Genomic DNA, 26313 nt, shown 5'->3' with positions numbered 1-26313 from the left:
GGTCAGTGTGTCTGATGCCAAAGCTGCTTCTCCCTATCTGCCCCCCTGCCTCCCACCAGTAGAAATTTATTTAAGAGGGAAAGTCTGGTTTTAGAAATCATGGGTGGTGCAGCTCAGTGATTAAAAGCATAGTCTTTGGAGTCAGAAAGATAGATTAGAAGGACATTGTTTAATTTCTTTGTGTTTTGGTTTCATCTGTAAACAGTAGGTAGTGAACACTTTTTAGCATTGCTGAGGACCTGAATCAGTGTTCATATAGTGCATAGCAAAATAATAATTCAGTAAATGGCAGCTTAAAAAAAAAATCTCATATGAGAGCAAGTCCAGAAGCAAGGCTGATGTAGTAACTTAATATGGAACTCCTATCCTGGAGCCAGAAATTTAAACTGAGTGGAGTTGGGTATGATGCTGTCCAGAGTTACTATCCTACTGAAATATCTGACTCCAAAATCATGATTCATAGTTGTCGAAAAGAAGTGTTAAAAGCCCGAGTCCCAACTATGCTAGGGTTAGGATATATTGATTTCATGAGGAATGCAACATAAGTCTAGATTTCTTTAAATTTGGTGCCATCTTGCTTTAGTCAAAGAGCACTTGGTTAGTGCAGATTAGTTCAAATAAGAAGAGAGGATTGAAGGATACATGGACATCTTATGGAATTTGAGGGCAGGGAGTACGGCTGGACCTCCTTGGTATTATTCATAACGGAATGTGTTTACTTCATCTTTTAGGATCTCTCTCTCTCTTTATAGCATTGGACAACATGGAACAACTTTTGCATTGTTTAGTTTCTTGAGTGTATCTGAATTGCTAATAGGTGCCCACTAGATCTGGTGACTGTTGTGGTCCGTGTTGATGGAGTCATTTACACTAAATATGGCAACGAAGGCCCATCGGATTAGCAGAAGATACAGGTTTGTGGAGGATAAGCCTGTAGGGAAGGGCAGGCGCAGGAACCCTGTCTCTTGTTAATATTTTTACAAAAGAAAGAAAGATCTGGAAGCTGGTTGTGTATTAGCCCAGTTCCCCAAACTGAAGCTTCTAGCATTACATGGTGGCGGAATGCCATGAAAGCATGCTAACTTTTTATGAGAAAATAAATCTCTTGGAAGCTGATCCTGCAAATCTAAATTTCCAAGTTTGCTGTTGTCACTTCATAATAAGGATTGAATGTTAATCTTCATCTTCTTTTGAATTTCTTCCAGAGATATGAAGACTATGGAATGACTCCCCCATCAGGCCCATTACCTAGGTAAGGTTTTTAGGAGAAAATGTATCAGGATTTTTTCACATAGGCTCTTTCTTAACTTTTGCAGCTTTGTTTCTTTTAGCTAATATGAACAGAAATGAAACTCTGAGTTGTGTGTTATCTTGGTGTAACCAGAAGAGGAGGAAAAAAGTTAGAATTTAAGTCCTGCTTCTAGTAATGACAGACTAGATAATTTGCTCATGATAACTGGAAAAGCTGAACAAGATTTAAGAACAAAAACAAAACACCAGGTAGCCATCAGGGCAGTGAAACAGAATGGAGCCAAGATCTAGCAAATCCAGAGAAGTGAACCCTGCTTTTGGGTCCACTTTCTCCCACGGATACTGCTGATTCCAGACAAGGTGGCTGAGAAGCTGAGCAAAACTTGTGACAAGACTCATGAGATTTGGAGTCCTAAAAATGCACTGTATCAGAAGTTTTGGGGGGACTTCCCTGGTGGTCCAGTGGTTAAGGCTCCACCTTCCAATGCAGGGGGTGCAGATTCATTCCCTGGTAAGGGAGCAAAGATCCCCTGTGCCTCATGGCCAAAAAACCAGGTCATAAACAACAGAAGCAATAGTGTAGCAAGTGCAATAAAGACTTTTAAAATGGTTCATATGAAAAAAAGTCTTAAAACCTAGGGAAGTAGAAGGAAGGAAATAATAAAAATAAGAATAGAATCAGTGAAGTAGAAAACAAATGCCATACTAGAGAAGATCAGCAAAGCTGAAAGTTAGTTCTTTGAAAAACTCCTAGAAAGAGAAGACCTGAATAGTCCTATAACTATTAAAGAGATTAAAATCATTATTAAAATTCTTTCTACAAAGAAAACTTTAGGGCCCAGTGGCTTCAACAGTAAATTCTACCAAACACTGAAGGAAGAAAAGATACCAGTATCATACAAACTCTCCTAAAGAACAGAAAAAAAGAAAACACTCCCTGACTCATTTTATGAGACCAGCATAACCTTGATAACCAAAAACAGAAAGGACAAGGACATTGCAAGGCAGGAAACATTAAAGGCCAGTTTCATTCATGAACATAGATGCCAAAAATTTGAAACTGTATATTAGCAAGTGTATAATATAATACAATAGGCTATCACATCATAATCAAATTGGATTTTTTTCCAGCAGGACAAGAGTAATGTAATATTTTAAAAAATCATTATAATTCACCACTTCGAAGTGAATAAAGGAGGAAAATCTTCTCATTTCAATAGATAAAACATTTGATAAAGTTCAACATCCATTCATAGTAGAAATCTTTGTAAACACAGAATAGAAGCAGAGAGATAGGAATCTGATAAAAGTATCTTGGCAAATACTGGTTAATGGTAGAATGTTAAAAACTTTCCCTTTGAGAGCAAAAGCAAGACAAAGTTGCCTGCTTGCATTACTTCTATTCAGCATTGCCCTGGCCATCCTAGCCAGTATAATAACGCAAGAAAAAGTAACAGAAAGATTAAGGAATTCAAATAGAAAATTAATACTGTTATTATTAACAGATGATATACTTTTGTAGTAGAAAAGTCCTAAAATGTCAACACATGAGTTGTTAGAATTAAGGAACTTTAGCAAGATGGCTAAATAGCAAGATCTTAATAATTAAATTACAGAGTAGTTGGATACCAAGATGAACAAGATCAGTATACATTATAAGACCAGTATACAAAAATCTCTTCTATTCATGAGCAATGACAGAAAATAAAAAAAATTTAAAGGTACTATATAAAATAGCATTCAAAAATATGAAATACCTCAGGATAAATCTAACTGAAGATAGTCAAGCCTTCTAAAGAAAGATATTCATGGATTGTGCAACTCAATATTTTTAAAATGTCAAATCTCCCCAAATGGTCTACAGAGTCATTGCAGTCCCATTCAAAATCCCAATAGTTTATTGCATTTTTTATTTATTTTTTAAAAATTAATTCATTTATTATAATTGGAGGCTAATTACTTTACCATATTGTGGTGGTTCTGGCCACACACTGACATGAATCAGCCACAAGTGTACATGTGTTCCCCTGTCCTGAACCCCCATCCCGTCCCTCTGAGCTGTCCCAGTGCACCGGCTTTGAGTACCCTGTTTGATGCATCGAACTTGGACTGGTCATCTGTTTCACATATGGTAATATACATGTTTCAATGCTGTTCTCTCAAATCATCCCACCCTCGCCTTCCCCCACAGAGTCCAAAAGTCTGTTCTTTATATCTGTGTCTTTTGCTGTCTCTGTTGCATTTTTTAATATGTGGAAATAGACGAACTCATCTAAAATATATGTAGATATGCAAGGGGCCAAGAGTAGCCAAGACACTTTGAGAAAGAAGAGTAAGATGTTAGGACTATATTCTAAATGTTGCAAATTACTGTCAAGGAATGAGGAGTGTGGTGTTGCTGTAAAGCAAGACAAGTAGACCAATAGAGCAGAAAAGAGCATTCATAATCAGACCCACATGTGAATAGACAATTGATTTATTCAATGAAGGAATTGTAATAAAGACTTAGTCTCAGAAATCACATTCAACTATCCCTTGAATGATTCAGCTCTCCCTCTAGTCACACAGAAGTAGGAGTGTTATCTGCTTTCTCCTTACCTTCTCTTTATTTGCCCTCATTTTCAGAAGCTTTTGTTTTTCGCCAGCCCTCCTCCCCTTCTCCACGCACTGCTTTGTGGTCCAAAAGCAACCAAGTAAAGGGAACAGGTGGAGACTCGATGATCCAGGGCAAAAGCTAATGCTCGGGGGGCCACGTGATCTGGTTTTGCCTGGTTCAATCCTGATTTATTCCTGTTGTTCAGCATAATTGTAAATTCCACTCTCAAAAGTGTTCTGGTTTGGATGCTAAATTTTATGGTCACCCAAGGTAAATTAGAGTATTTGGATCACACAGAACTCTCTGAGTATACAGTTTAGGATGAAAGGGGTGTAGGTATAAGCAGGAGGGTGCTAATTGATTGGATAAAGCAGAAATCATTAATAAAAAGGCAAGCTCTTGTTCCTAGGTTAATGGTCCAGAGATTATACTTAGTTTAGGTGAACTCTAGTTTACAGGGCTGGAAGGAGGAGTGTGTATTGGTTAAGCTCTTAGATCTGTAAGGTCAGAGATGTCAGACACCTCTTTCTGAGGTCAGTCAGAAACAGCAGCAGTTATTTAAAGAGAGTAATACAGGTTGCCTGGGTTTCAGTTTATGGACTGTACTCCAGAAATGACAGTGTAGAATCAGAGCAAGTTGGTGTACTTTCTCATCAAACTGGTTTAATCTATTAGTCAGTTCAGGTGCTCAGTCATGTCCGACTCTTTGCGACCGCATGGACTGCAGCATGCCAGGCTTCCCTGTCCATCACCAACTGCTGGAGCTTGCTCAAACTCATGTGCATCGAGTCAGTACTGCTATCCAACCATCTCATCGTCTGTCATCCCCTTCTCCTCCTGCCTTCAGTCTTTCCCAGCATCAGGGTCTTTTCCAATGAGTCACTTCTTCATATCAGGTGGCCAAAGTATTGGAGCTTCAGCTTCAGCATCAGTCCTTCCAAGGGATATTCAGGACTGATTTCCTTTAGGATGGACTGGTTTGATCTCCATGCAATCCAAGTTTTAATCTATTAATTACTGGTTAACTGTCATTTGCAAGGAATTATAACTAAACCATCATTCTTTTTTTTTAATTTTTGAGTATCTTTAAAAGAGTGGTTCTCAGGGTGAGATTCTCAGATCCTTAGAGGGTCCTTGAGGCCCGTTGAGGGAGGTCTGTGAGGTCAAAGCTATTTTTATAATAATTTGAAGATGTCATCTGACTTTTCTCATCGCTTTGACCTTTGTACGGAGGTATGAATGCAGTGGTGGGTGAAGCTGTGGTGCCTCGGCTTGAATCCAGACAGTGACACCTAGCTGTTTAAGGACTCATTCCAGTCTTCCTCACTGCTGGGCAATCACAGATGTTTTTATTTTTATTTTTTACAGCATTTTTTTAAATGCCAGTTTTATGTTAGTATATCATTGAAACAGTAAAAATAAATTTTAAAGATTTATTTATTTTTGGCTGTGGTGAGTCTTAACTGCTGTGCAGGCTTTCTCTAGTTGTGGAGAGCAGGGGCTACTCTTCATTGTGGTGTGGAGGCTTCTCATGGCAGTAGCTCCTCTTGTTGTGGAGCACGGGCTCTTCAGTAGCTGTGGCTTGTGGGCTCTAGAGGCAAGGGCTCAGTAATTGTGGTGCATGGGCTTAGTTGCTCCATGGCATGTGGGATCTTCCCAGACCAGGGATCAAACCTGTGTCCCCTGCATGGGCAGGCAGATTCTTAACCACTGGACCACCAGGGAAGCCCCAAAATTAATTTTATTAAACCTAAACCCTAGAGTCTCTTAACAGTCTGGATGACAGGAATGGAGACACATATAAAACACTTCTGCTGATTATGGCCTCTGATTATGCTGATCAGAGAACTGATCTAACTGTTGCCATGTTTTTGCTTGAACAAACAGCCTGTGGACTTGAGTGTTTGGCTTTGAAAATGAGCAGTGGGCAGGAAAACAACTGACAGCAGTTACTGCCAGTGATCAAATTAAGTTTTCAATTGGAAATTAAAATTTTACAAACTTGTCTGCCACGGTGAAATGGACAGTTTCTTAGTACTTAAAGCCTTTTCTGATGAGCTCAATGGTGATATTAATGAATGTGATTTTGGGTTACTGCAAAATAAAATGTGTCAATATCAAGAAAGTCTGCATAATTCAGTGAACCATTACTTTCCAAATGAGCAATGTCATACAATCATGCATAAGTCTATTCAAAGTGCAAGGAAGACCAGTAGTTTTAACATAACAGAAGATGAAAAGTTCATTGATAGTTTCAGAGTCAATATTGCCACTAACCTTCATAGGAAATATTGTTGAGTTTTGGTGTGGTTTCAGAGAAGAATATTTAACGGAAATACTATTTGAATATTATTTGGTAGGCTATTAAAATCTTCTTCCTTTTCCCAACTACATATTTATGCTTTTCTTTGTAAAATAACTGATGGAAACTGATTGAATACAAAGTGTAGGAGAATCCAGATATCTTCTATTAAGGAATTTTTTTAAAAACGTAGAACACTTCTCATTAAATTTGGGTGGGGGGCATGTAGGAAAATATGGGCTTCTCTGGTGGCTCAGATGGTAAAGAATCCACCTGCAATCCAAGAAACCCAGGTTTGATCCCTGTGTCAGGAAGATTCCATGGAGAAGGGAATGGCTACCTACTCCAGTATTAGTTAATTCTGTGAAAAATGTTGACATGTAATAGGTTTAATATTGTTATTTTTAAATGAATTTTTCATTTGCTCTGTTTTAATTTTGAACGTGATATTTATCTGTAGATATGCTCCACATAAACAAGAACTCTTGAAAGTGTTAGTTACTCAGTTGTGTCTGACTCTTTGTGACCCTGTGGACTGTAGCCTGCCAAGCTCCTCTGTCCGTGGAATTCTCCAGGCAAGAATACTGGAATGGGTTGCCATACCCTCCTCCAGGGGATCTTCTGGAGCCAGGGACTGAACCCCAGACTCCTGCATTGCAGGCAGATTCTTTACCATCTGAGCCACCAGGGAAGCCAAATAAACAAAAGCTCTTGTGAATCCTTCCCTCTTAGCTCAGTTGGTAAAGAATCCGCCTGCAATACAGGAGACCCCGGTTCAATTACTGGGTCGGGATGATCCACTGGAGAAGGGATGGGCTACCCACTCCAGAATTCTTGGGCTTCCCTTGTGGCTCAGCTGATAGAGAATCCACCTACAATTCGGGAGACCTGGGTTCGATCTCTGGGTTGGGAAGATCCCCTGGAGAAGGGAAAGGCTACCCACTCCAGTATTCTGGCCTGGAGAATTCCATGGAATAGCCCATGGGGTTGCAAAGAGTCAGACACTACTGAGCGACTTTTACTTTCACTTGTGAGTCCTTATTTTCATGAATGCAAGTACGTCCTGAGACTAAATAGTTTGAGAATCCCTGCTTTAGAGCACTAGTTTTCAGCCTTGATGAAACTCAGGGACATCAGTGGAGCTTTAAAAACTACCATGGTGTGGGTCCTATGTCTAAAGATTCTATTTTTGGGAGGTCTGGGGTGTGGTGTGGGTTCCCCAGATAACCCTAATATATAGCCAGGGTTGAGATCCACTCCTTTAGTCGACTGCTAGAGATGAACGTGCCCTGGAGCTTGAGATGCACCCTTTTTGGGTCTGTAAACTAGAGCATTTTTTCTCCAGTCATCTGGCAGATTAGTCAAGCATCAGCTGTGTTCCTGCATGTGTACTGGACGGTATATATACAGTTTGTAGCACAGGAGATTTGTCAGGAGCAAGTAGAGTCCCTGTCCTCGGGGAGCCCATGTTCTGGGAGAAGAGATGGCTAATAAGCCAACAGACACATAGGTCTTATATTGCTTCAGGGCTGAGGGTGGACCTAATAAAATACCAGAACCAGGCAAGTGTGGTCCTAATGTTTGGGTGTGCTTCGCCTTCAGACCCAGTTTTGGACCCGGTTTGCTGCAGTCTTCGGAGCTGGTGCCTCCCGAGCCCCCACAGCCCCAAGCATCATCTGAAGCCACCTCATTTGCTGCCCGAGGGATCTACTCTGAGGAGGGGCCGTCAGTGGCCCGGCCTCGGCCTGTTGGGGGCACCACAGGTACACGTGGGCATTTCTTTCTGGCTAAGTTCTGCAGAGAACATTTTAGACTTCCGGGTGTCAGCATCCCAGCCCTGGCCTCTTCTGGCGGTAAGAGCTATGTTCCCTCGGATCCTGTTGGAGATGCATGGCTGGGAGGTGGGAAAGGACAGAGTGGCTGAGATCCCAAGACCTGGGGCCTCCGATTTGTTCCTGAGTCAGAGTCTCGAAAACAGTCCCTTCATGTGAAATTCCCAGCACATGTCTTCCAGGGAAAACGTTTCTGAAAACTTACCGTGAAACAGAAACACCTATTTCTGAGTGCTTACGATGGCATGAAAACAAGCGTTTATTTTAAGGAAGGCAGTTTCTAAAGTTGATCCACGGTGACTACAGGGAGATTAGTGTTTTATTTGGTCACTTCTGGGAGGGTACAACCACGGTTTTGTCCTCGAGCCTTACTTCCCTCGTTTTTCCCCTTCTACCTTTGCCTTGATCTTCTTCTCTTTTCTAAAATGTCCGTGTCATTTCCGCATGCCTCTGTGCCTGTCCCGTCTCTGCAGTCACTCACGGGCAGAGTCGGCAGTGGAAGGTCAGGGGAAGCTGGTGACAACGTGAAACTGTTCTAGGTTTTTTCTGTCTGCTCTTTCAAATCATCATTAAAAGAACAGTCTTAGAAGATAACAGATATAAAGTGCTTAAAATAGTGCCTACGGCTATGGCTAAGTCACTTCAGTCATGTCCGACTCTGTGTGATCCCATAGACAGCAGCCCACCAGGCTCTCCCATCCCTGGGATTCTCCAGGCAAGAACACTGGAGTGGGTTGCCATTTTCCTTCTCCAGTACATGAAAGTGAAAAGTGAAAGTGAAGTCGCTCAGTCCTGTCCGACCCTCAGCGACCCCATGGACTGCAGCCCTCCAGGCTCCTCTGTCCATGGGATTTTCCAGGCAAGAGTACTGGAGTGGGGTGCCAGTGCCTGGAATATCATAAATTGTAATACTTATTAGCTGCTATTATTACTACTCTTATTTCTGGTGATGGTGTAAATCATTAACTTTTTGGAAAGCAGCTTGGCAATATAACTTGATGAGCCTTTGACTTGGTAATTTGGGAATATGGGCTCCTCCCTGTCCCCCGAGGAGATCCAAAATATTGGAGAAAAACTACATGTGCAAGGATGTTTATTGAAGCATTGTTCAGAATATCAAACAACTGTGAGCTCCCTCAATACCGAGTTATAAGGGCATCAGCGAGTAAACTTGTACAGCTGTCTAAAATGAAGAGCTCAGAGCCAGAAAAAGGGAATTTCAGATTTCCTGATTGCCTCCTATGCATTTGGTACTTGACCTATTTTGTCTCTTTTAATCCTTGAAATAGCACTGTGAGATAGATTTTTTTTTAAATCTCCATTTGAAAAGTGAGGCATTGAGTCTCAGCTGGAAAGATTACTGGGTGTCCAAGGTCACAGGCTTGTCAGTGGTTGAGCTGGAATGCAAACCCCTGCCTGCTGGGGGGTGGTGGGCCACTTGAATCATGAGGGAGCCTGTGCTGCCTCGTTAAGTGAACAAAGCAAAATACAGAATCATGTCTCAACTATGATTTCAACTGCTGTTGCAAGTCTAACACAAAGGTGTGCTTTTCTCCCTGTGAGGTTGTCTGAACCTTCACATGTGATGACGAACACTGTGCTACATTTCCGTCTTTTGCAAGATTTGCTCAAACAATGTCTGTTGGGCAATGTCCATTGTCTCATGGTTCTAAGAATTTTAATAGTGTTAGGAATCTTCAGTAACAAATGCTTCAGGACAAGTGCTCCTGTAGAGTACATTTTTTAAAAAAGTATTTGATTAACAGAGGCTGTTAATTAGGTAACTAGAGTAGGAACAGCCTGGAAGATGGAGAGGTCTTACCTCTGGAAAACCCTGAACCTTTGTGGGACTAGCCTGAGCATTCCAGATGAATGAGACAATCCCAGGTGCATTTGGAAATCAATGTTTTATTTCACAGCATTTGAAGATCTGTTTTTTTTCTCCCTCCATCTGTTGAATAGGGTTATTTCCATATGCCAAAGTTGATGGGAGAGAAAAATATGTTATTTAAAGGCTAGCTTTCACAGCCACACAAGGCCATGGTGTGCCTAAGTGTAGAATGAGCGCTAGAGATCATCTGTCTTTGCTTCAGTATACCTCGATGAAGAGGTTGGGTGGGTGACTTTGTCGACTGAAAAAGAGGGACAACTTGAGAGGTGAGTTTTATTTGGGGTGAAATGAGGACTATAGCCTGGGAGACAGCACCTCAGATAGCTCTGAGAAACTGCTTCAAAGAGACAGCGGGGGAAGGTCAATATATGATTTGGTGAAAGGGGAGTTCAGTGCAACCAGGCACTTACTTTACAAGAGGTTTTCTGCTAGTCCCCGGGAGCTGATGTCATCATGAAGGGATTTAGTGCTTTTCTAGATATGAGGAGATGCAAAGATTGGGATCATGAAATCAGTTCCTGAAAATACCTAACTATCTAAAGACCTGTTCCACCAGATTCCCTGGAGCACAGAGTGCCTCACTCCACCCTGAACTCCCTTGGGGTGTTGAAGGTCAACAGCTGCAACAGCACAGGGTTCGGTCTCCTCAGAGGCAGGTGACAAATGCCCTAGTTGTTCAGTCACTGGCTCATGCTCTTGGCAAGTGCCCATTTGTCATGGATAGTTTAAATTTTTAATTATGATATGACTAAATTTTGAAAACAATGTGAATATAACAAAAATATACTTTAACATTTTGAACTCAAATACACACTCTGCCTGTTTTTTTTTTAAAAAAAAGGCATATTGCATTTTCATTTCCTTGTGAGTCTGAAAATCATAAGCAAGGAAGAACTACGTTTCAGCTTCTTTATGGCTCCAAAACTTTTCACTCCTTTTTTTCTGAATGAATAAGGTCCCCATTATCTGTAGCCTCAACAGAAATGAATGGAAGGGCCCTCCATTATCCCCTTTATTCCCTGTCTTTTGATGTCTGACCAGGAAAATAGAAACATCACTAATAGCCACTGTATTGAGAGAAAGTAAAAGCCCACAAGCCCAGAAGCTCAGGTCTGGTTTTCTTAGGAAGTGTCTTTTCTGGGGGTAGAATTGGTGCCACATTTGAACAATGCTCATGTCCCCAGGGCGTGCCGAGGTCAGAACCAGAGTATCTCACTTGAGTAGCCTTCCACTCTCCTGCTGGTGTTCACTGGGCCCCTCCCTGTGTTCCTCCAGGCTCTCAGATCCAGCACCTGACGCAGGTGGGAATCGCCAGCAGAATCGGAGCTCAGCCAGTGGAAATCCCACCCAGCAGAGGCGGCCAGTATGGGGGGCCAGGTTGGCCTGCCTATGGGGAGGACGAAGCTGGCCGGAGAGAGGCTGTGAGTATCTTGTGTTGGGATCATCGTTGAGAATTCAGACACGATGGATATGGATTTCAGTTTTATAAGATGAAAAGAGCTATGGGGACGAATGATGTGAAGGTTGCATAATAGTGTGAATGTATTTAAAACCACTTAAGCATGGTTCAAATGGTAAATGGTATAGCTGCTGCTGCTTCTGCATGGGAGATCTCGCTTTAAAACCTGCATGAAGTTTTAAGCTCCGTCACTTTTTTCCTCCTTGAGTGTATTTTTCTTTTCACACAGTCATGCATGCATGCTAAGTTGCTTCAGTTGTGTCCGACTCTTTGTGACCCTATGGACTGTTGCCCGCCAGGCTCCACTGTTCATGGGATTCTCCAAGCAAGAATACTGGAGTGGGTTGCCATTTCCTCCTCTAGGGGATCTTCCCGACTCAGGGGTTGAACTTGGTTCAACTTGGTTAAACTTGGATTGACGTGAGTTCGATCCCTGGGTCAGGAAGATCCTCTGGAGTAGGAAATGGCACCCTACTCCAGTATTCTTGCCTGGAGAATCCCATGGACAGAGGAGCCTGGTGGGCTACAGTCTATGGGGTCCCAAGAGTTGGACATGACTGAAGAGACTCGCATGCATGCGTTACAGTCTCAGGTCTGCACTTTACCTTTGCTGACATTTTGCTTTTTCTGTGCCTGGCTTAGTTTCCTGAGTTGTTTTGGGTTTTCCCATCAAATCCAACGTGCACTTTTTGAGGGCCTCTTGGTCACAGTTTGCAGAAGTGAAATGTGGAAGTTATTCAGGGCTCAAATGTCCTGTTTACCAGGCTATCAAGTTGCTCTTACCACAAATGAAATCACAGATGTAGTATGTGTATGTGTGTATAAAGAGATTTTTTTTCACTGAAAAAATACGGAAAAAAATCACTGAAAAGTATAATTCTTATCAAAGGAATGCCCAGTTAATCCATATTTTGCCAATGTCAGCAAAGCTAGTGTATGCTTTTGTGCAGATAGCTTAAAAGAAAAAAAAGCTGTGCAGAGCACTGACACATAGACACACAGACAGACAGATAGGATGGAAGATGACTTTGTGATCTTGTTGCCGTTCCACGGGCCCCATATGTGTTCTCATCACCCCTTCCTTGGGTTCCAGACTCAAAGCAAAGGCAGTTGCTCTTCCCATTGGTCTATCTGCCAGTTTCTGCTTATCCCTCTGAGCAGACATCCTCATCAGACCTTGCCCTCTCTGGGATGCTCCAGCCTCCCTCCCTGTCCAGCTCTGCAGGGCCCTTCCTGGTTCCCCAGTGGCCCACTCTCCTTCCACACATGGCAGCACAGGGATTAGCCAGTGGGGCCAACTGCATGTTCATTCTTTCTGTCTTTAATCAAGTGTGTATAGTTCAATTCAGTTCAGGTCAGTCGCTCAGTTGTGTCCGACTCTTTACGACCCCATGAATCGCAGCACGCCAGGCCTCCCTGTCCATCAGCAACTCTCGGAGTTCACTCAGACTCATGTCCATCGAGTCAGTGATGCCATCCAGCCATCTCATCCTCTGTTGTCCCCTTCTCCTCCTGCCCCCAATCCCTCCCAGCATCAGAGTCTTTTCCAATGAGTCAACTCTTCACATGAGGTGGCCAAAGTACTGGAGTTTCAGCTTCGGCATCATTCCCTCCAAAGAAATCCCAGGGCTGATCTCCTTCAGAATGGACTAGTTGGGTCTCCTTGCAGTCCAAGGGACTCTCAAGAGTCTTCTCCAACACCACAGTTCAAAAGCATCAATTCTTCAGCTCTCAGCCTTCTTCACAGTCCAACTCTCACATCCATACATGACCACAGGAAAAACCATAGCCTTGACTAGACAGACCTTTGTTGGCAAAGTAATGTCTCTGCTTCTCAATATGCTATCTAGGTTGGTCATAACTTTTGTTTCAAGGAGTAAGCGTCTTTTTTAAATTAAGTTCAGGGGCTTCTTTATTGGACTACTTTCCCTTGCACAATTTCTCTGCAGTTACGTCTTTGCATTCTGGTGGTGGGAGGCTGAGTTGTTGGTTGGGAGGTGGGTGGAGAGCGTTGGATGCCAGTTTGCCTCTGATCTTCCCTCCTGTTTTCCTGTGTTTGCTGTGGTTTTTCAGACACACGTGCTCGGACATCAGGAGTATTCATCACCACTGTTCCAGGTGCCAAGGACTTCAGGCCGGGAGCCCTCAGCTCCTCCCGGGAACCTCCCTCACAGGGGGCTGCCGGGTGCTGGATTGGCCTACCCCACCAGCTCCACGGAAGACCTCCAGCCCAGCCACTCCTCAGCCTCTCTCATCAAAGCGATCCGCGAGGAGCTCCTCCGGCTCTCGCAGAAGCAGACCGCCGTGCAGAACTTCCACAGCTGATCAGCCTCACCTTGCACATTTGCCAAGTATCTGCTTCCTGTGGAAGCAAGACTAAAAGGAAGTCAACTGAGCAGGTGTTTTTAATAGAAGGAGCATCTCCGGGGCGAGGGGCCCAACTAAGGGAACAGGTTGCAATTTTAGAAAATGCCCCAAGTCACGTGACAGCCCATGATGCTTTTCATATGTTGGCAGTTTTGTGACCACCTAGGTTCAGTTGAAATTTATGTACTTTTGGCCAAAAGCCAGCAGCACTTCACAAAAGACCAACCACAATTCTAAGCTAATGAAATTCCTGGGTTAGTCTCTTTTTTTTTTTTAAGGTGAAAGATGAAAATGTGTAGATGGTGTAGGGATTAAAGGAACCTAGTATTTCCGTGGGAAGATGTGACTCAGACTGGTTTGTACGATGAACCTGCTGCTTTGTTTTCTGAGAAAAGCGTTTTGAAGACATTTTATTAACTGCTTGATTTTCACCCTCTTTTTCCTCCTTAGGAACTTCTTTTAATAGTAATATTAACAACATGAATACTAAGACTGTTTGGGAATTTAAAAAGCTACTAGTGAGAAACCAAATGATAGATTGTAGAGCCTGATGATTCAAAACGAAGCCATCAACTGCATTTTCCTTCTTCTGGTGCTACAGCTCCAAGAGCCCCTTCACCTTGTCTGTGAAATGCAACTTTGGCTTTCTCAATGGAAGAACATGTGGAAGGTTTCATTTTGTTCTAGAAAGAGGAGGGAAAAAGCCTCTCCACATAGGAAAAGCTTAATATTTATTTGGTTATTCAAAGTACATATCAAAGTTTAGATTTACACTCTTTAATTGTATTTGCCATTTGTTGATTGGCAGAGGTAACTGCCTATTGCATTTCATCTGAGTACATATCTTCATCAAGGCCAGTCCTATCGAATGAAGCTTTGAGGAGGCCCCGACGAATCCTGGCACTTTGCTGATACGTTGCTCCCAACTTTGAATGAGGAATCTTACATAAGCAAAAATGCTTTGTCACAGTTCCTAGGACCACCGAATGGTTAGTTATTTGTGAATGCATCTGTGGTAATCGCATTCCCTATGTTCGAGACCTGGAAATGAGTTCTGTTGAGCCTCTTTGTAATGAGCCAAGAAAGGAAAGAGGAGCTTTGAGACCACGAGGGAGAAAGAGTTGCTCCTAATTTCTGATTTCATTGTGTATAACTGTGCTGAGTGACTGTTGAAACCCCCTTTGGGCCTGACGGAGGGGTCCTCTCACTTGAGATTGCCTCCTGAAGGGACTATCTCTCCACCTCCCGAAGTGGAGTGAGGACTAGAGTAACAAGGGCTGTTCTGTTTTCTGGGACCTGAGTGAAATGAAGAAGAAGAGATGCAGATAACACTTTGCCATGAATCCTTTTTTATTAGCTCAATTAATATCTTTAATTAAACAACAGATACACAGGCAGAATCTGGGGCTCTGACTAATCAAAATCTCTGTATCTGTGTCAAATTTTAAGAATCCCGAAGCAGCTAAAATAGTTGCCCAAAGTGTAACCATTGGGCTCCAGTGTTATGTTTCTGCCCTTCCTGCATTAAGCCTGTTATGTCGACTCGTCTCACAATCCAGGGAGAGTCAGTTCTGGGAAATTAAAATGTAGGCATTTTTTATCTTTATGCCTCTGAAACAGGAGAGGTGAGAAGGATGTCTGTTGAGAATATGAAATAAAGTAATGGGAGCTCCTTTTCAGGTACCCTTCCTGGGCTCCACAGAGCAGGGGAGAGAGGACCCTCATATGGGCTTGATCTCTTACCTCTCAGTCTTGATTTAATACCAGACTTGCCCAGAGTGGAGGGGTCTCTTTGCCTGTCATTCAGAAATACCAGGATCCTGAATGTGTAAGGAAGAATTTCAGAGATTCATGCAAATTTTTATTTCGGACACCTTTTGGCAACTTCAGATTGAGGGCCAGCTGATAGCCCCTCCCCTCCCATCCTGCTCAGTATCCTAAGTGTTCACACTTGGAGTGTACAAATGTGGTTACCTCCTTAACACGTGGCAGAAATGGGCCTCTGTTTTAAATGGGACTGCGACAGCAGTTTTGATGCCTTTCAAACTAGCATAACGGGATTCTGTCTCTATTTTTCTTCTTAGAAGGGATATACTTTTAAACCAACGTCAAGACCAAAGATGACATGTAACAGATAAATGGTGGTATGTGGTGGGTGTGAGCAGACCGGTGAGATCCCCAGCACTCTTGCGTTGGTTGTAAAGCACACTCAGTTTGCACTCAGTTTTACCGTCAACTGACCCAGAACATACCAGCTGTCGTGGGAACACCATCCCGAGTGGGGCTTCAGACACTCAGTGAATGGAATCTACTTAAACGAGAGGTCCTCATGACAGTTGTGTGGCTTTGGCGTTCCATTTATTGAAACACTGCAAAATGAAAACTGAAATTTTATGTCTGTTCTTTTTTTCTGATTTTAAAAGTTCTCATGGTAATAGCAAGAGCTATACATTTGAGTCAGAGTTTTAGAGGAGACTGTTTGTTGAAATGATCATTTTCAGATTCTGCACAGTCACTGCCCGGCTGTGTCAGGCCCCTTGTCTGAGCCTCATTCTCCCCATCAGCCACATGAGAACGGGCCTCCCCCGCCCCGGATTTCTCATTGCAAGGATCAGGTGTGGTCATGTGGGCAGACATCCCTTGAGGAGGGAGCACAACGCACTGAGAACGTGGGCTGTCTGTGTGATGGTGCTGGGATGGACCGTCTGATCTGCGGTGACCTCCCAGTGAGTGAGTTCACGTGGAGGAAACCAGAGCAACACCAGAGGCCCCGTGGGACTCCACTTCCTCCCTCCCGATTTGCTTTCAATTCACTTCCTTCACCATTAACTTTCAGTTCTCATGCATTGTTCGGATTTTCTGCTGTTTCTGGCACCAAACACGAGCCCTGCCTTCTGAGATCTTAGGATCTGAATCAGACAACACCCTCTGGTGTAAAAGATGGAAGAGATGGAAAAATAACATGGTTTAAACATCAGTAAAATGCACCGAAGTACACAAGTACATTGGAAGGAGGAATGGAACTTACACGTTTGGAAAACAGTGGGGTCTTGGGGAGAACTCAACATCAGAAGCCACGGAAGACAAGAGCTTCCCAGGCACATGGTGAGATGGTGTGGGAAGAGCTGAGAGTGGGACTGGGGAAGGATGGAGAAAGTGGTGAAGCTGCTGTTGAAAATAACCTTGAACCTGTTCTCCAATACGGAGACCAAATCCCTAACTGCACCATCAAAGGAGTTTTGTAAAGAGGAAGAAGTGAGGGTCTGAGGAAACGTCTGCAAGAACCCAACAAGAAAATGACCAGGCCTGGGAGGAAGGTCTGCGGAGGAGCACGTCTGTCCTGGAGGGGATGGGGGAGTCCCAGAACTGCCAGAGGGCCAGTGTCAAGTGTGAAAGACGTCCGCCGAGGTCTGCTGCTAAGCGCAGATCTCAAGGGTCCGTCATTCAGCCGCATTTAATCCTTTGTGGAGCGCAATGGGTTATAAGTAAATATATTTGACTTTACAGCTACCTACACCTTTTCCTCCAAATTGTATTTAATTTCAGAGCGTCTTTTCATTTTGGTCATATGTGGCTTTTGAGCTGCAGACTAAGCCAGTTTCTGCCAACCACGATTTTTCAGGGCATGAGGCCTGTGATGCAGGGCACAGGTGAAGGGATGCCTGGAGGCTGCGGGCTGAAACAGGTAATCCTGTGCTTTACGAGCCTCCCATTGAACTGTGTGCAGGGTCAGTGTTCACTGCGTTTGCACAACTTAGTGCTCCAGTGACTAAACCAACCACTCGGACACAGATTGGCATTTGTAGTTAATTCAGGAGTTAATCATTAAATACATCTCTGTCTCCCTTTCCTGTGAGATTCCTAGACATGAATGAATTTGCTGATTGGAAGGAGAGCTGGTGAAAGGTTCTGGGTGGGTGGGGAGGGGGTTCCAGTCTTCAGTACCACACACACTGTAGCTGTAGATGTTTTAGCCATTTCATTTCTACCTCCAGAGCAGGTCCCCAAAGCCAGACTCCAGAGCCCACCTAAGCCACCTTTGTTCCAGGCAGGAGCGTGAGGAAGTCCACTTCTGCACCTGCAAGGAGACCATTTGAACACAAAGCTTGTTTTTATGGGATGGTAAACTGAACTTCATTTTTACATTTAATCCGACACCGTCACGGATATTCTTACAACAGGTGAGGGGGGTTTCCATCAACAGCTGCTGTAACACACTCATACACTGTGTTAGGCTCACACTTGTGACCTAGTGAACAGGGAGTGTGTGCATTTCAGGTTTCTTTTGATACCCTTGTAGGTGATTTGCGGTGTTTAAGAGGTGTTTAAGATTCGTTTCTCTAATTTTATGAAAAAGACTTGAAAACTGAAACCTCACGGTACGATCCTAATGCCATGCTATGCGTGTAACAGTACACTTGACAATTTATCTTAACACGCCAGCAGCGTTGACATTTAGCAAAAGAGTATCAAATGCCTTGGAAACATGAAACAAAGTTGGGAACCAGCAAGCAAGTGAAAGAAGGAAGGAATGTCACCCTCTGAGACACCCTTCTTGAAATTACTTTCCCACAGTGTAGATCATCATGCATTCTGCTTTTCCTTCTTTCTGCGGGTTTTTCTGCTCTGGGGCCACTTCACATTTAAAGAAATAGTGGATAAATAAAAGGGACAAAGAGAAAAATTGAAGTGATTTAGGTCTCACGATCCCTGATTCCACGGAATCTTTCCGGACAACTTGGAACGTCATGAATGCCCCTTCTCATGTCCACCAGGTTTCCAGCGTTCATCACTTGACTCCTTGAGTGTGCAAGGTTGGAATAGTGCCGGGTCAGCTTCTAGCCAGGCTCCCTGTACTGTTCTGCAAATGTGGGGAAGGAGGAGGGGGCCCTAGGGGAACAGAGGCAAACCAGTGGGCTCGGTTGCTCTAAGCAGCAGAGGGTTAATTTCAGAAAAGGGGAGTAGAAACTCTCCACTTTGCCTTCCTCCAGGGCATGGTCTAGGGAGCGTTGGGGGTGGGGTGAATTGCACCCTTCCAGGACAGGCTGTCAAACCGAGCGCTCTGGTGTGCCCACTGGCCACCTCCGACTTTGTTAAGGTCCATGTTCTTCTGAGTTCCTGCACTCTCATTCCTAGATTATGAGTGTTAATGTACGAAAAAATGCAGAGTAAATTGAGGCCACTCGTGGCATCAATCCTGCAGCTTTGAACTTGACAATCATGGTTTGCTGGTCTCAAATGGGCCCTTAAATTTCCGTATGGGTAAATGATTTAGTAATCAAGCTCTCTCTTCTCTTTGCTGGTTATGTTTCTTCCCTTCAATTAGCTGCACTGTTTTCTAATGTGCTGTAGAGTTTTTGAAATAATTTATGCAAGTGTTTGGTTTCCATGTTTACAATTTATACAGCTTTCCTAGCATTTTAAATGGAAATGTCAATAAATGCTCTGAATTGGTGTCAAGTGATATTTTCTGTTTATTTCCTTTGCAACATGATAGTTCTCTCATGTGCAAAATGTGAAAGTTGAATGCAGTGTTTCTTGTTCTCTGATTTTTGTGTCCGTCGTGAGAACACCTGATGCTTTCATTTTCCAAGGAATTAAGTTGAAAGTAGTCTATTCAGTGCATGGAATTTGCAGAATTGTTGTCACTCAAGGTGGTTGGCGCCACTCCTTTCAACTCACTGTTTTGCTTTACAGGCTCTCCACTAATCAATTTGATGCTTCCACTAAGAGCAGATTCATTTTGGAATTAAAAGATTAGGACTATAATCTAGAAAGATAACTGAGAAGATCCTATGCAAACTTGAAGGGTAATAGGATAAACCTGGAGTTGTTTACGAAACTCAAGAAAATAAAAACCCCTTGAAACTGAGAAAAGCAAGAGGAACTGCAAAACACAGAGGAACTCAACAAAGGAATGAAATGTGGAAACCTGCATAGGATTCTGGACAACAAAAAAGGTTATCAGTGGGAAAAAAGGATGAAATCTAAATACAGCCTACAGTGTAGTTAGCAGTATTGTACAGAGTTTCCTTTATTGATTTTGCTAACTTTAGTATTAGGGGAAGCTATGGAAAAGGTATACAGAAACACTCTATTTTTGCAATTTTTCTCTAAAGTTAATTGAAATTTTAAAAACTAATCTGGTACAGATAAAGCCCAAAGGTCCTCGCAGAGACTATTAAGAGTCTGCCCTGGGCATCCATGACCCACAACTTGCCTTGCTTCTCAAGGCAGTCAGCTCCTGGTGAAGTGGAAACCACAGTTAATGATTGCAAGTCTTGGCAGAAAATAAGGCTTCATGACGGAGAGTTCACAGGATCAACCAAAAGGAGAATTTGAGCTTAAAAATTAGAGGGAGTAGACCACTATGAAGAAAGTTTACAGAGCTTAAAAAAAAATAGTAAACAGAAAGACAGGATATCAGGAAAGTTTAAACACACTGACAAAACTGAAAATCCATGAAAGAAAAATAAAGGGATTAAAAAAAATACGTATATACACACTGGTTAAGATATGCCAATATTTTAGACATACCTGAAGAAATAAATGTGATAGTTTTAAGATACTTTTATGTTCTTTTTTAATCAATATTGTATTGGATTGAAAGTCGCTCAGTCATGTCCGACTCTTTGCAACCCCATGGACTATATACAGTCCATGGAATTCTCCAGGCCAGAATACTGGAATGGGTAGCCTATCCCTTCTCCAGCGGATCTTCCTGACCCAGGAATCGAATTGGGGTCTCCTGCTGTGCAGGTGGATTCTTTACCAACTGAGCTATCAGGAAAGCCCTGATATACTTCAGATTAAAACCAGGGGACTACCTGGCACACCCTGTTCCCCTAGGAGATTTCACATGCTCTGATTGTAAAAAGATTCAAAATAGTAGAACAGGGAATTAGGAGAAGCAGCTAAGGCTTAGGAGAAAGGTCAGGCTGGTCCCACGCCCAGACCCTGACCACTAGGTTGACATAAATGTGGATTAAAACCAAATTGGCATTTTTTCTCCCTCTTCCTCCTCTTCCATGTTGCACCTGCTAAGCGCAGCTTCAGGTAAGAAGAAAACAAGAAGCAAAAACAAATAAGAGATCCTTGGTCCAGTGCCTGGGTTAGGTGATTAACGAAATATTTTTATTGTTGTTGAGTTGCACACTATTTATCTAGTAACTTTCTTCCTCTAAAGATCTCCCTCTCCTTCCTTGCTGGACCTTCCTGGGGGAGTAATTGGAGGCGGTATGTGTTTGATCTCTCTGGTGTTGGGAGACTGGAACAATTGTAGTCACAAATCTCAGTAGCCCACATTCATGTAGTTAAACTACTATTTGTCATACTTGTGCCAAAGGATAGAATTACAGAAGTGTGAAACATAGAACATATCTGGACCACTCCTATTATAAAGTTGTTTTAGAGTAACTGGCTCATAGGGGGTTACATCAGTACCCTGAGAATACTCATTAGTGTAAGTATTTAGATTTTGATTTTGTGATGTGATGATATTCCTGAAATCAGTGGTTTCTTTCATTTCAGTTCATTCAGTCGCTCAGTTGTGTCTGAGTCTTTGCGACCCCATGAACTGCAGCACACCAGGCCTCCCTGTCCATCGCCAACTCCCAGAATTTACTCAAACCCATGTCCATTGAGTCGGTGATGCCATCTAACCATCTCATCCTCTGTCGTCCCCTTGTCCTCCTGCCTTCAATCTTTCCCAGCATCAGGGGCTTTTCCAGTGAGTCAATTCTTTACATCAGGTAAGTATTGGAGTTTCAACTTTAGCATCAGTCCTGCCGATGAATATTCAGGACTGATCTCCTTTAGGATGGACTGGTTGGATCTCTTTGCAGTCCAAGGGACTCTCAAGAGTCTTGTCCAACACCACAGTTTAAAAGCATCAATTCTTTGGCACTCAGCTTTCTTTATAGTCCAACTCTCACATCCATACATGACCACTGGAAAAACCATAGCCTTGACTGGATGGACCTTTGTTGGCAAAGTAACGTCTCTGCTTTTTAATATGCTGTCTAGGTTGGTCATAACTTTTCTTCCAAGGAGCAAGTGTCTTTTAATTTCATGGCTGCAGTCACCATCTATAGTGATTTTGGAGCCCCGCAAAATAAAAATAAAATCTGTCACTATTTCCCCATCTATTTGCCATGAAGTGATGGGACCAGAGGCCATGATCTTAGTTTTCTGAATGTTGAGCTTTAAGCCAACTTTTTCACTCTCCTCTTTCACTTGCCTCAAGAGGCTCTTTAGTTCTTTGCTTTCTGCCATAAGGGTGGTGTCATCTGCATATCTGAGGTTATTGATATTTCTTCTGGCAATCTTGATTCCAGCTTGTGCTTCATGCAGCCCAGCGTTTCTCATGATGTTTCTTTCATTTAGCATTTTACAATTCTGAGATTTTTCTAAAGAAAACATCAGTATTAAGAGTTTTTTGTTTTGTTTAAGAATGACTTAAAAGCTCAAATAGAGTTGCTGCATTTTAGTACAAATGTTGATCTTTTCCCCCCAAAGTAGTTCTGCACTGTGCCTGTTTTTGAAGAACAGTAGATATGTTCTGCTTTTAGAAGAAGTGAGAAGTAGCTATTCCCTTTAGAAATTCCTAAAGCGGTGTGTGTGGGGATCAGTAGTAGGGGGTGGGGGTGGGCTGTGGTGGAGAGGCAGGGAAAGAAAGAAATCATGGCCTGGATTTAAAGTCAAGAACCAGCAGGTGTTTTGAATGTTGTTTTACTTTTATAGTTCGCTGATATTGTTCTTTCTGGATTCTTTGCAAGACAAATATGATACACAAGTTACGAGTAAAGTTCTTGAAAAAAAAAAAAGATGTAATCAAATTTAAATCAGAACATCATATTACTGCATGTAGCCCATTAACCCCAATCTTTTTTCATTGTATCTTTTCTGGAAAAAATGCAGGTTAGCAAAAAAAGGAAAAAGAAACCAATATAACTTCACCATTAGAGATACTGCAGTCAAAAAATTTTTTTTTTAATTTTAATAAATCTCAGTCAATTTAATCTTGTTTGGTGATTGGGACTGATCAGGGTGATTTGCTTTCTAATTGTTCTTCTAATAAGCTATTGATTTGGTTTCCAACATATACAAGGGCTGGGGGAGGGTCAGGAAGAGGGCAGAAGCATTAGAATTGGTGCAGGGTATACACTGGAAAGAAGGGTGGGATATGTGCCTGGGGACCTTCCACTGGGGAAAGTGGCACCACCACCTTGAGAGCCCCATCCCTTTGTGGCTAATTCTGCGGCTGCCTCTGGGGAGCACTGCCTGATTGACCTCCTGACACGTGGAATTTTGCAGGAACTTCACAGAGCTTGTAGCTGAGATAGAGGACTTCATGGACAGAGAGGCCTGTTCAGAAAACAATGTCCCATTTCTCGCCTTTAAGGTAACTCAAAAACTCTGCCTTCTGCACATAAACTGCTTTGCGGGGACCCTGGTGAAAAGTGTCTGCCTCAGTATCTTTCTCTTCATTGGCTAATGGCACAGACATCAACTTTCCATAACACATTTCCTCCCAGACTGCCTACCTCTCTCTCCCCAACTCACTGATGGATGAACCAAGAGTAACATCTCTCGTATTGCTGTAGAATCAAAAGTTGCTTTAGCCTATGACAGAGTCCTCCGTGTCTCAACCCCTTTCTGGATAATTAAGATTTCTGTCTTCTGAGGTTACTGGCCCCTGGACCTCAGAAGTTAAAGAGTTTGTATGCTCTTTCCATCAATGGGTTCAGAGTGACTTACTGAATTTGAGATACCTCAACATGTAGAAGGATGGTATTGTGACAAACAGCAAGCAGAATTACAAATGAAGTTGACAGGCTAAAACACAGGAAAAGAATGTTAACAGAATTTCATTTATTCCTATAAAATTTGAAGTTCTACTCCTAGGTTTAAAAAATCTATAATATGCATATATGATAAAGGGAATATGGTCTAACAGGATTTATGGGAAAAGATTTGAGGATGTTAACATTCTAGGGACCATTTGGAGAACTGGAGATGTTTGGGGAGCAACCCTGACTTAGACATTATCAATAGTAACATGTTGCCCTGTAAGAATTTCTATCTCCCAGGTTGGTTACATGAAGAATTCAGGCATCCTATTTTGAAAGAAATGCTCATGAATTGGATGGAAAGACTGGGAGAAAGGGAGCCAGAATGTAAGGACTGGAAACCACCTCCTTTGAGAAAGAAACCAAGAAGCTAAATGTTTGCCCTGAGGAGTGAAGGCTTGTAGGAGACAAAGCTATCTTCACGTGTTCGAAGTGTCATCATGAGAAAGAGAATTGACTTGCTTTACGTATTTGATTGTATTCTGGAAGACATAACTATCAACCCAAGAAAGTCGGTCTTGGCCCTGTTAAAAGAAAGAACTTAGCAATGATTTCAGTAGGTCAGCACAGAAAAGTCATCTCTAGAATTTCTTCCCATTGGCCTCTCGTGAGGATCTTCTTCCATGGCACTAAGCCTGTCCCCCCATGGCCTCCAGCAGAAGGACTGTATCTCTGGGCATTGAGTCCTCCCTCCCAGTCAGTTCTTTTCCAAGATGCTCATGGGGCAGCGAGGAAGAAGGAGAGGCTCTGGACACCTGGAACGGAGATGATACTATGGATAGGACTGAACACAAGCAGCTCAGGCTCTCCCCAGAGTCAGTACGGTGAGGGGATGTCCATCTCCCTGCTTCATTGTTCTTAGTTATGCCATAAAATGAAGGACGAGCAAGATGTTGTTTAGTATGTCTTGAAGAAGTAGCTGTGAATAAAGTTGAATGGCTTAAAGAGTCGCTTCTATAGATAGAACATGGCATGTTATGTGTATATGAAAGTGAACAATTTCAACTCCAACATTGAGAATCTCATGGAATGGCAAATAAATTTGCTGAAAACTGACCCGTCTGATAATAGTGTAGCTACATGAGTGCATTCATTAAATAAACATTGATCAAGTACCAGCTCTGTGATAGGTACTGTTATAAGCACCAGGAACTTGGAATACACTGGGGAATAAGACCAATTTCATGCTCCAGTAAACAGCATGGAGGCCATCAGTCTCTGGAGTGCTGGTGAAAGAAGTTAGCTTGGACACAGAGTGAAAGAGGACTAGGAGGGGAGAGATGGAGAGAAGGGAGAATTCAGACAGCTCTTTTCAGGCACTTTGCTGAGAAGGGAAGAAAAGGGACGGTAACTGGAAGACAGGGCTGTAGGGTGAATGATGTAAGGTTGCCAAATAAAATACAGGGAACCTGATTAAGTTGAATTTCAGACAAGTAGGAAGGCTTTGTTTTCAGTTTTTAGTATGTCTTAAATACTGCATGGTGCTGCAGTCCGTGGGGTCGCAAAGAGTTGGACACAACTGAGTGACTGAACTGAACTGAAATATTCCATGAGACACACACACTAATATGTTACTTGTTTACCTGACACTGAAATTTACCTAGATGTCTGTGTTTTTACTTGCTAAACGTGGCAAGCTTAAAATTAATAGATACCAGACATGTTGTGAGCTAATGGGGGTGACCCATGGAGTGAAGACAAGAGAAGAAAGTGAGGAGGCGGGGATTTAGTGGACAATGGGGGAGTGGAATATTATCCTATTGTGCAAGAGGGGAAACAGAACACAGCCCAGATTCAGGTCAGTCTGTAGGGATGCAAAAACTGACAACCTTTCTGCTCTGAGAAAAAATTGATTTCAAATGAGTAGGTTACCATTTCTTTAGATTTATTAGCTTAGGATTTTTTAATACGCAGCAAAAATATTATTTCACAGTAAGAGAAGTCAAGTTGCTCAGTCGTGTGAGACTCTGTGAATTTTCCAGGCAAGAGGACTGGAGTGGATTGCTGTTTCCTTCTCCAGGGGATCTCCCCGACCCGGGGATTGAGCCCAGGTCTCCCGCGTTGGAGGCAGACGTTTTACCCTCTGTGCCACCAGAGAAGCCCAAAGATTGTCCAATTTTTTGCTTTTTATAAGATGAGCTCTGCTTCATTTTCCCTGGCTTGAAAGATACATTCAAATTAATAGTGTTTGTTATTTAAGGTATCATGGGCTCCCCATGTGGCCCAGTGCCACATCCGACTGCCAATGCAGACATGCACGAGAAATGGGTTCAACCCCTGGGTTGGGAAGATCCCCTGGAGTAGGAAATGGCAGCCCACTCCAGTATTCTTGTCTGGGAAATCCCTTGGACAGAGAAGCCTGGAGGGCTACAGCCCAGGGGTTTGCAAAGAGTCAGACGCAACTAAGGACGCGTACAATGGCTGAGTGGCAGGGAGCTCTTTCTTTTAAATTTTGTGTGGCTCAGAATAGAGTCCCTCTTGGTGAATATTCTGTGAGTTTGAGGAGAATGTGTAATCTGTTGTGGTTGGGTGAAGTAGGCTATGAATGTCAATTAAATTCAGTTGATTGATGGGGCTGTTCTGTTCAACTATGTCCTTACTGATATTTTCTGCCTGCTGGGTTTGTCAGTTGCTGACAGAGGGGTACCGAACTCTCTAGCTGTTAATAGTGGATTTATCTGTTTCTCTCTGCAGTTCTATCAGTTTTTGCCTCATGTATTTTGTTGCTCTGTTGTTAGGAGTATGCACAGTAAGAATTGTTATA

At 42.7% G+C, this 26313-nt stretch overlaps 1 protein-coding gene across 1 annotated transcript in view; it reads left to right on the top strand.

Annotated features, from left to right (window-relative positions):
* KIAA1549 (KIAA1549 ortholog) overlaps nucleotides 1-19162 on the top strand; it is a 126650-nt gene extending 107488 nt beyond the window's left edge. Inside the window, exons 19-22 of the mRNA XM_070787137.1 lie at nucleotides 1206-1252; nucleotides 7752-7912; nucleotides 11148-11293; nucleotides 13405-19162. Coding sequence (XP_070643238.1) covers nucleotides 1206-1252; nucleotides 7752-7912; nucleotides 11148-11293; nucleotides 13405-13656 — 606 coding nt within the window. The 3' untranslated portion in view covers nucleotides 13657-19162. The remainder of the gene's footprint in view (nucleotides 1-1205; nucleotides 1253-7751; nucleotides 7913-11147; nucleotides 11294-13404) is intronic.
* The last annotated feature ends 7151 nt before the right edge of the window (nucleotides 19163-26313 follow it).

Source organism: Bos indicus, chromosome 4 (assembly GCF_029378745.1).
Source record: "Bos indicus isolate NIAB-ARS_2022 breed Sahiwal x Tharparkar chromosome 4, NIAB-ARS_B.indTharparkar_mat_pri_1.0, whole genome shotgun sequence".
In the NCBI taxonomy this organism is placed as follows: Eukaryota; Metazoa; Chordata; class Mammalia; order Artiodactyla; family Bovidae; genus Bos; species Bos indicus.
The sequence above is the reverse complement of the archived record's forward strand: the minus strand, read 5'-3'. Positions and strand labels throughout refer to the sequence as shown.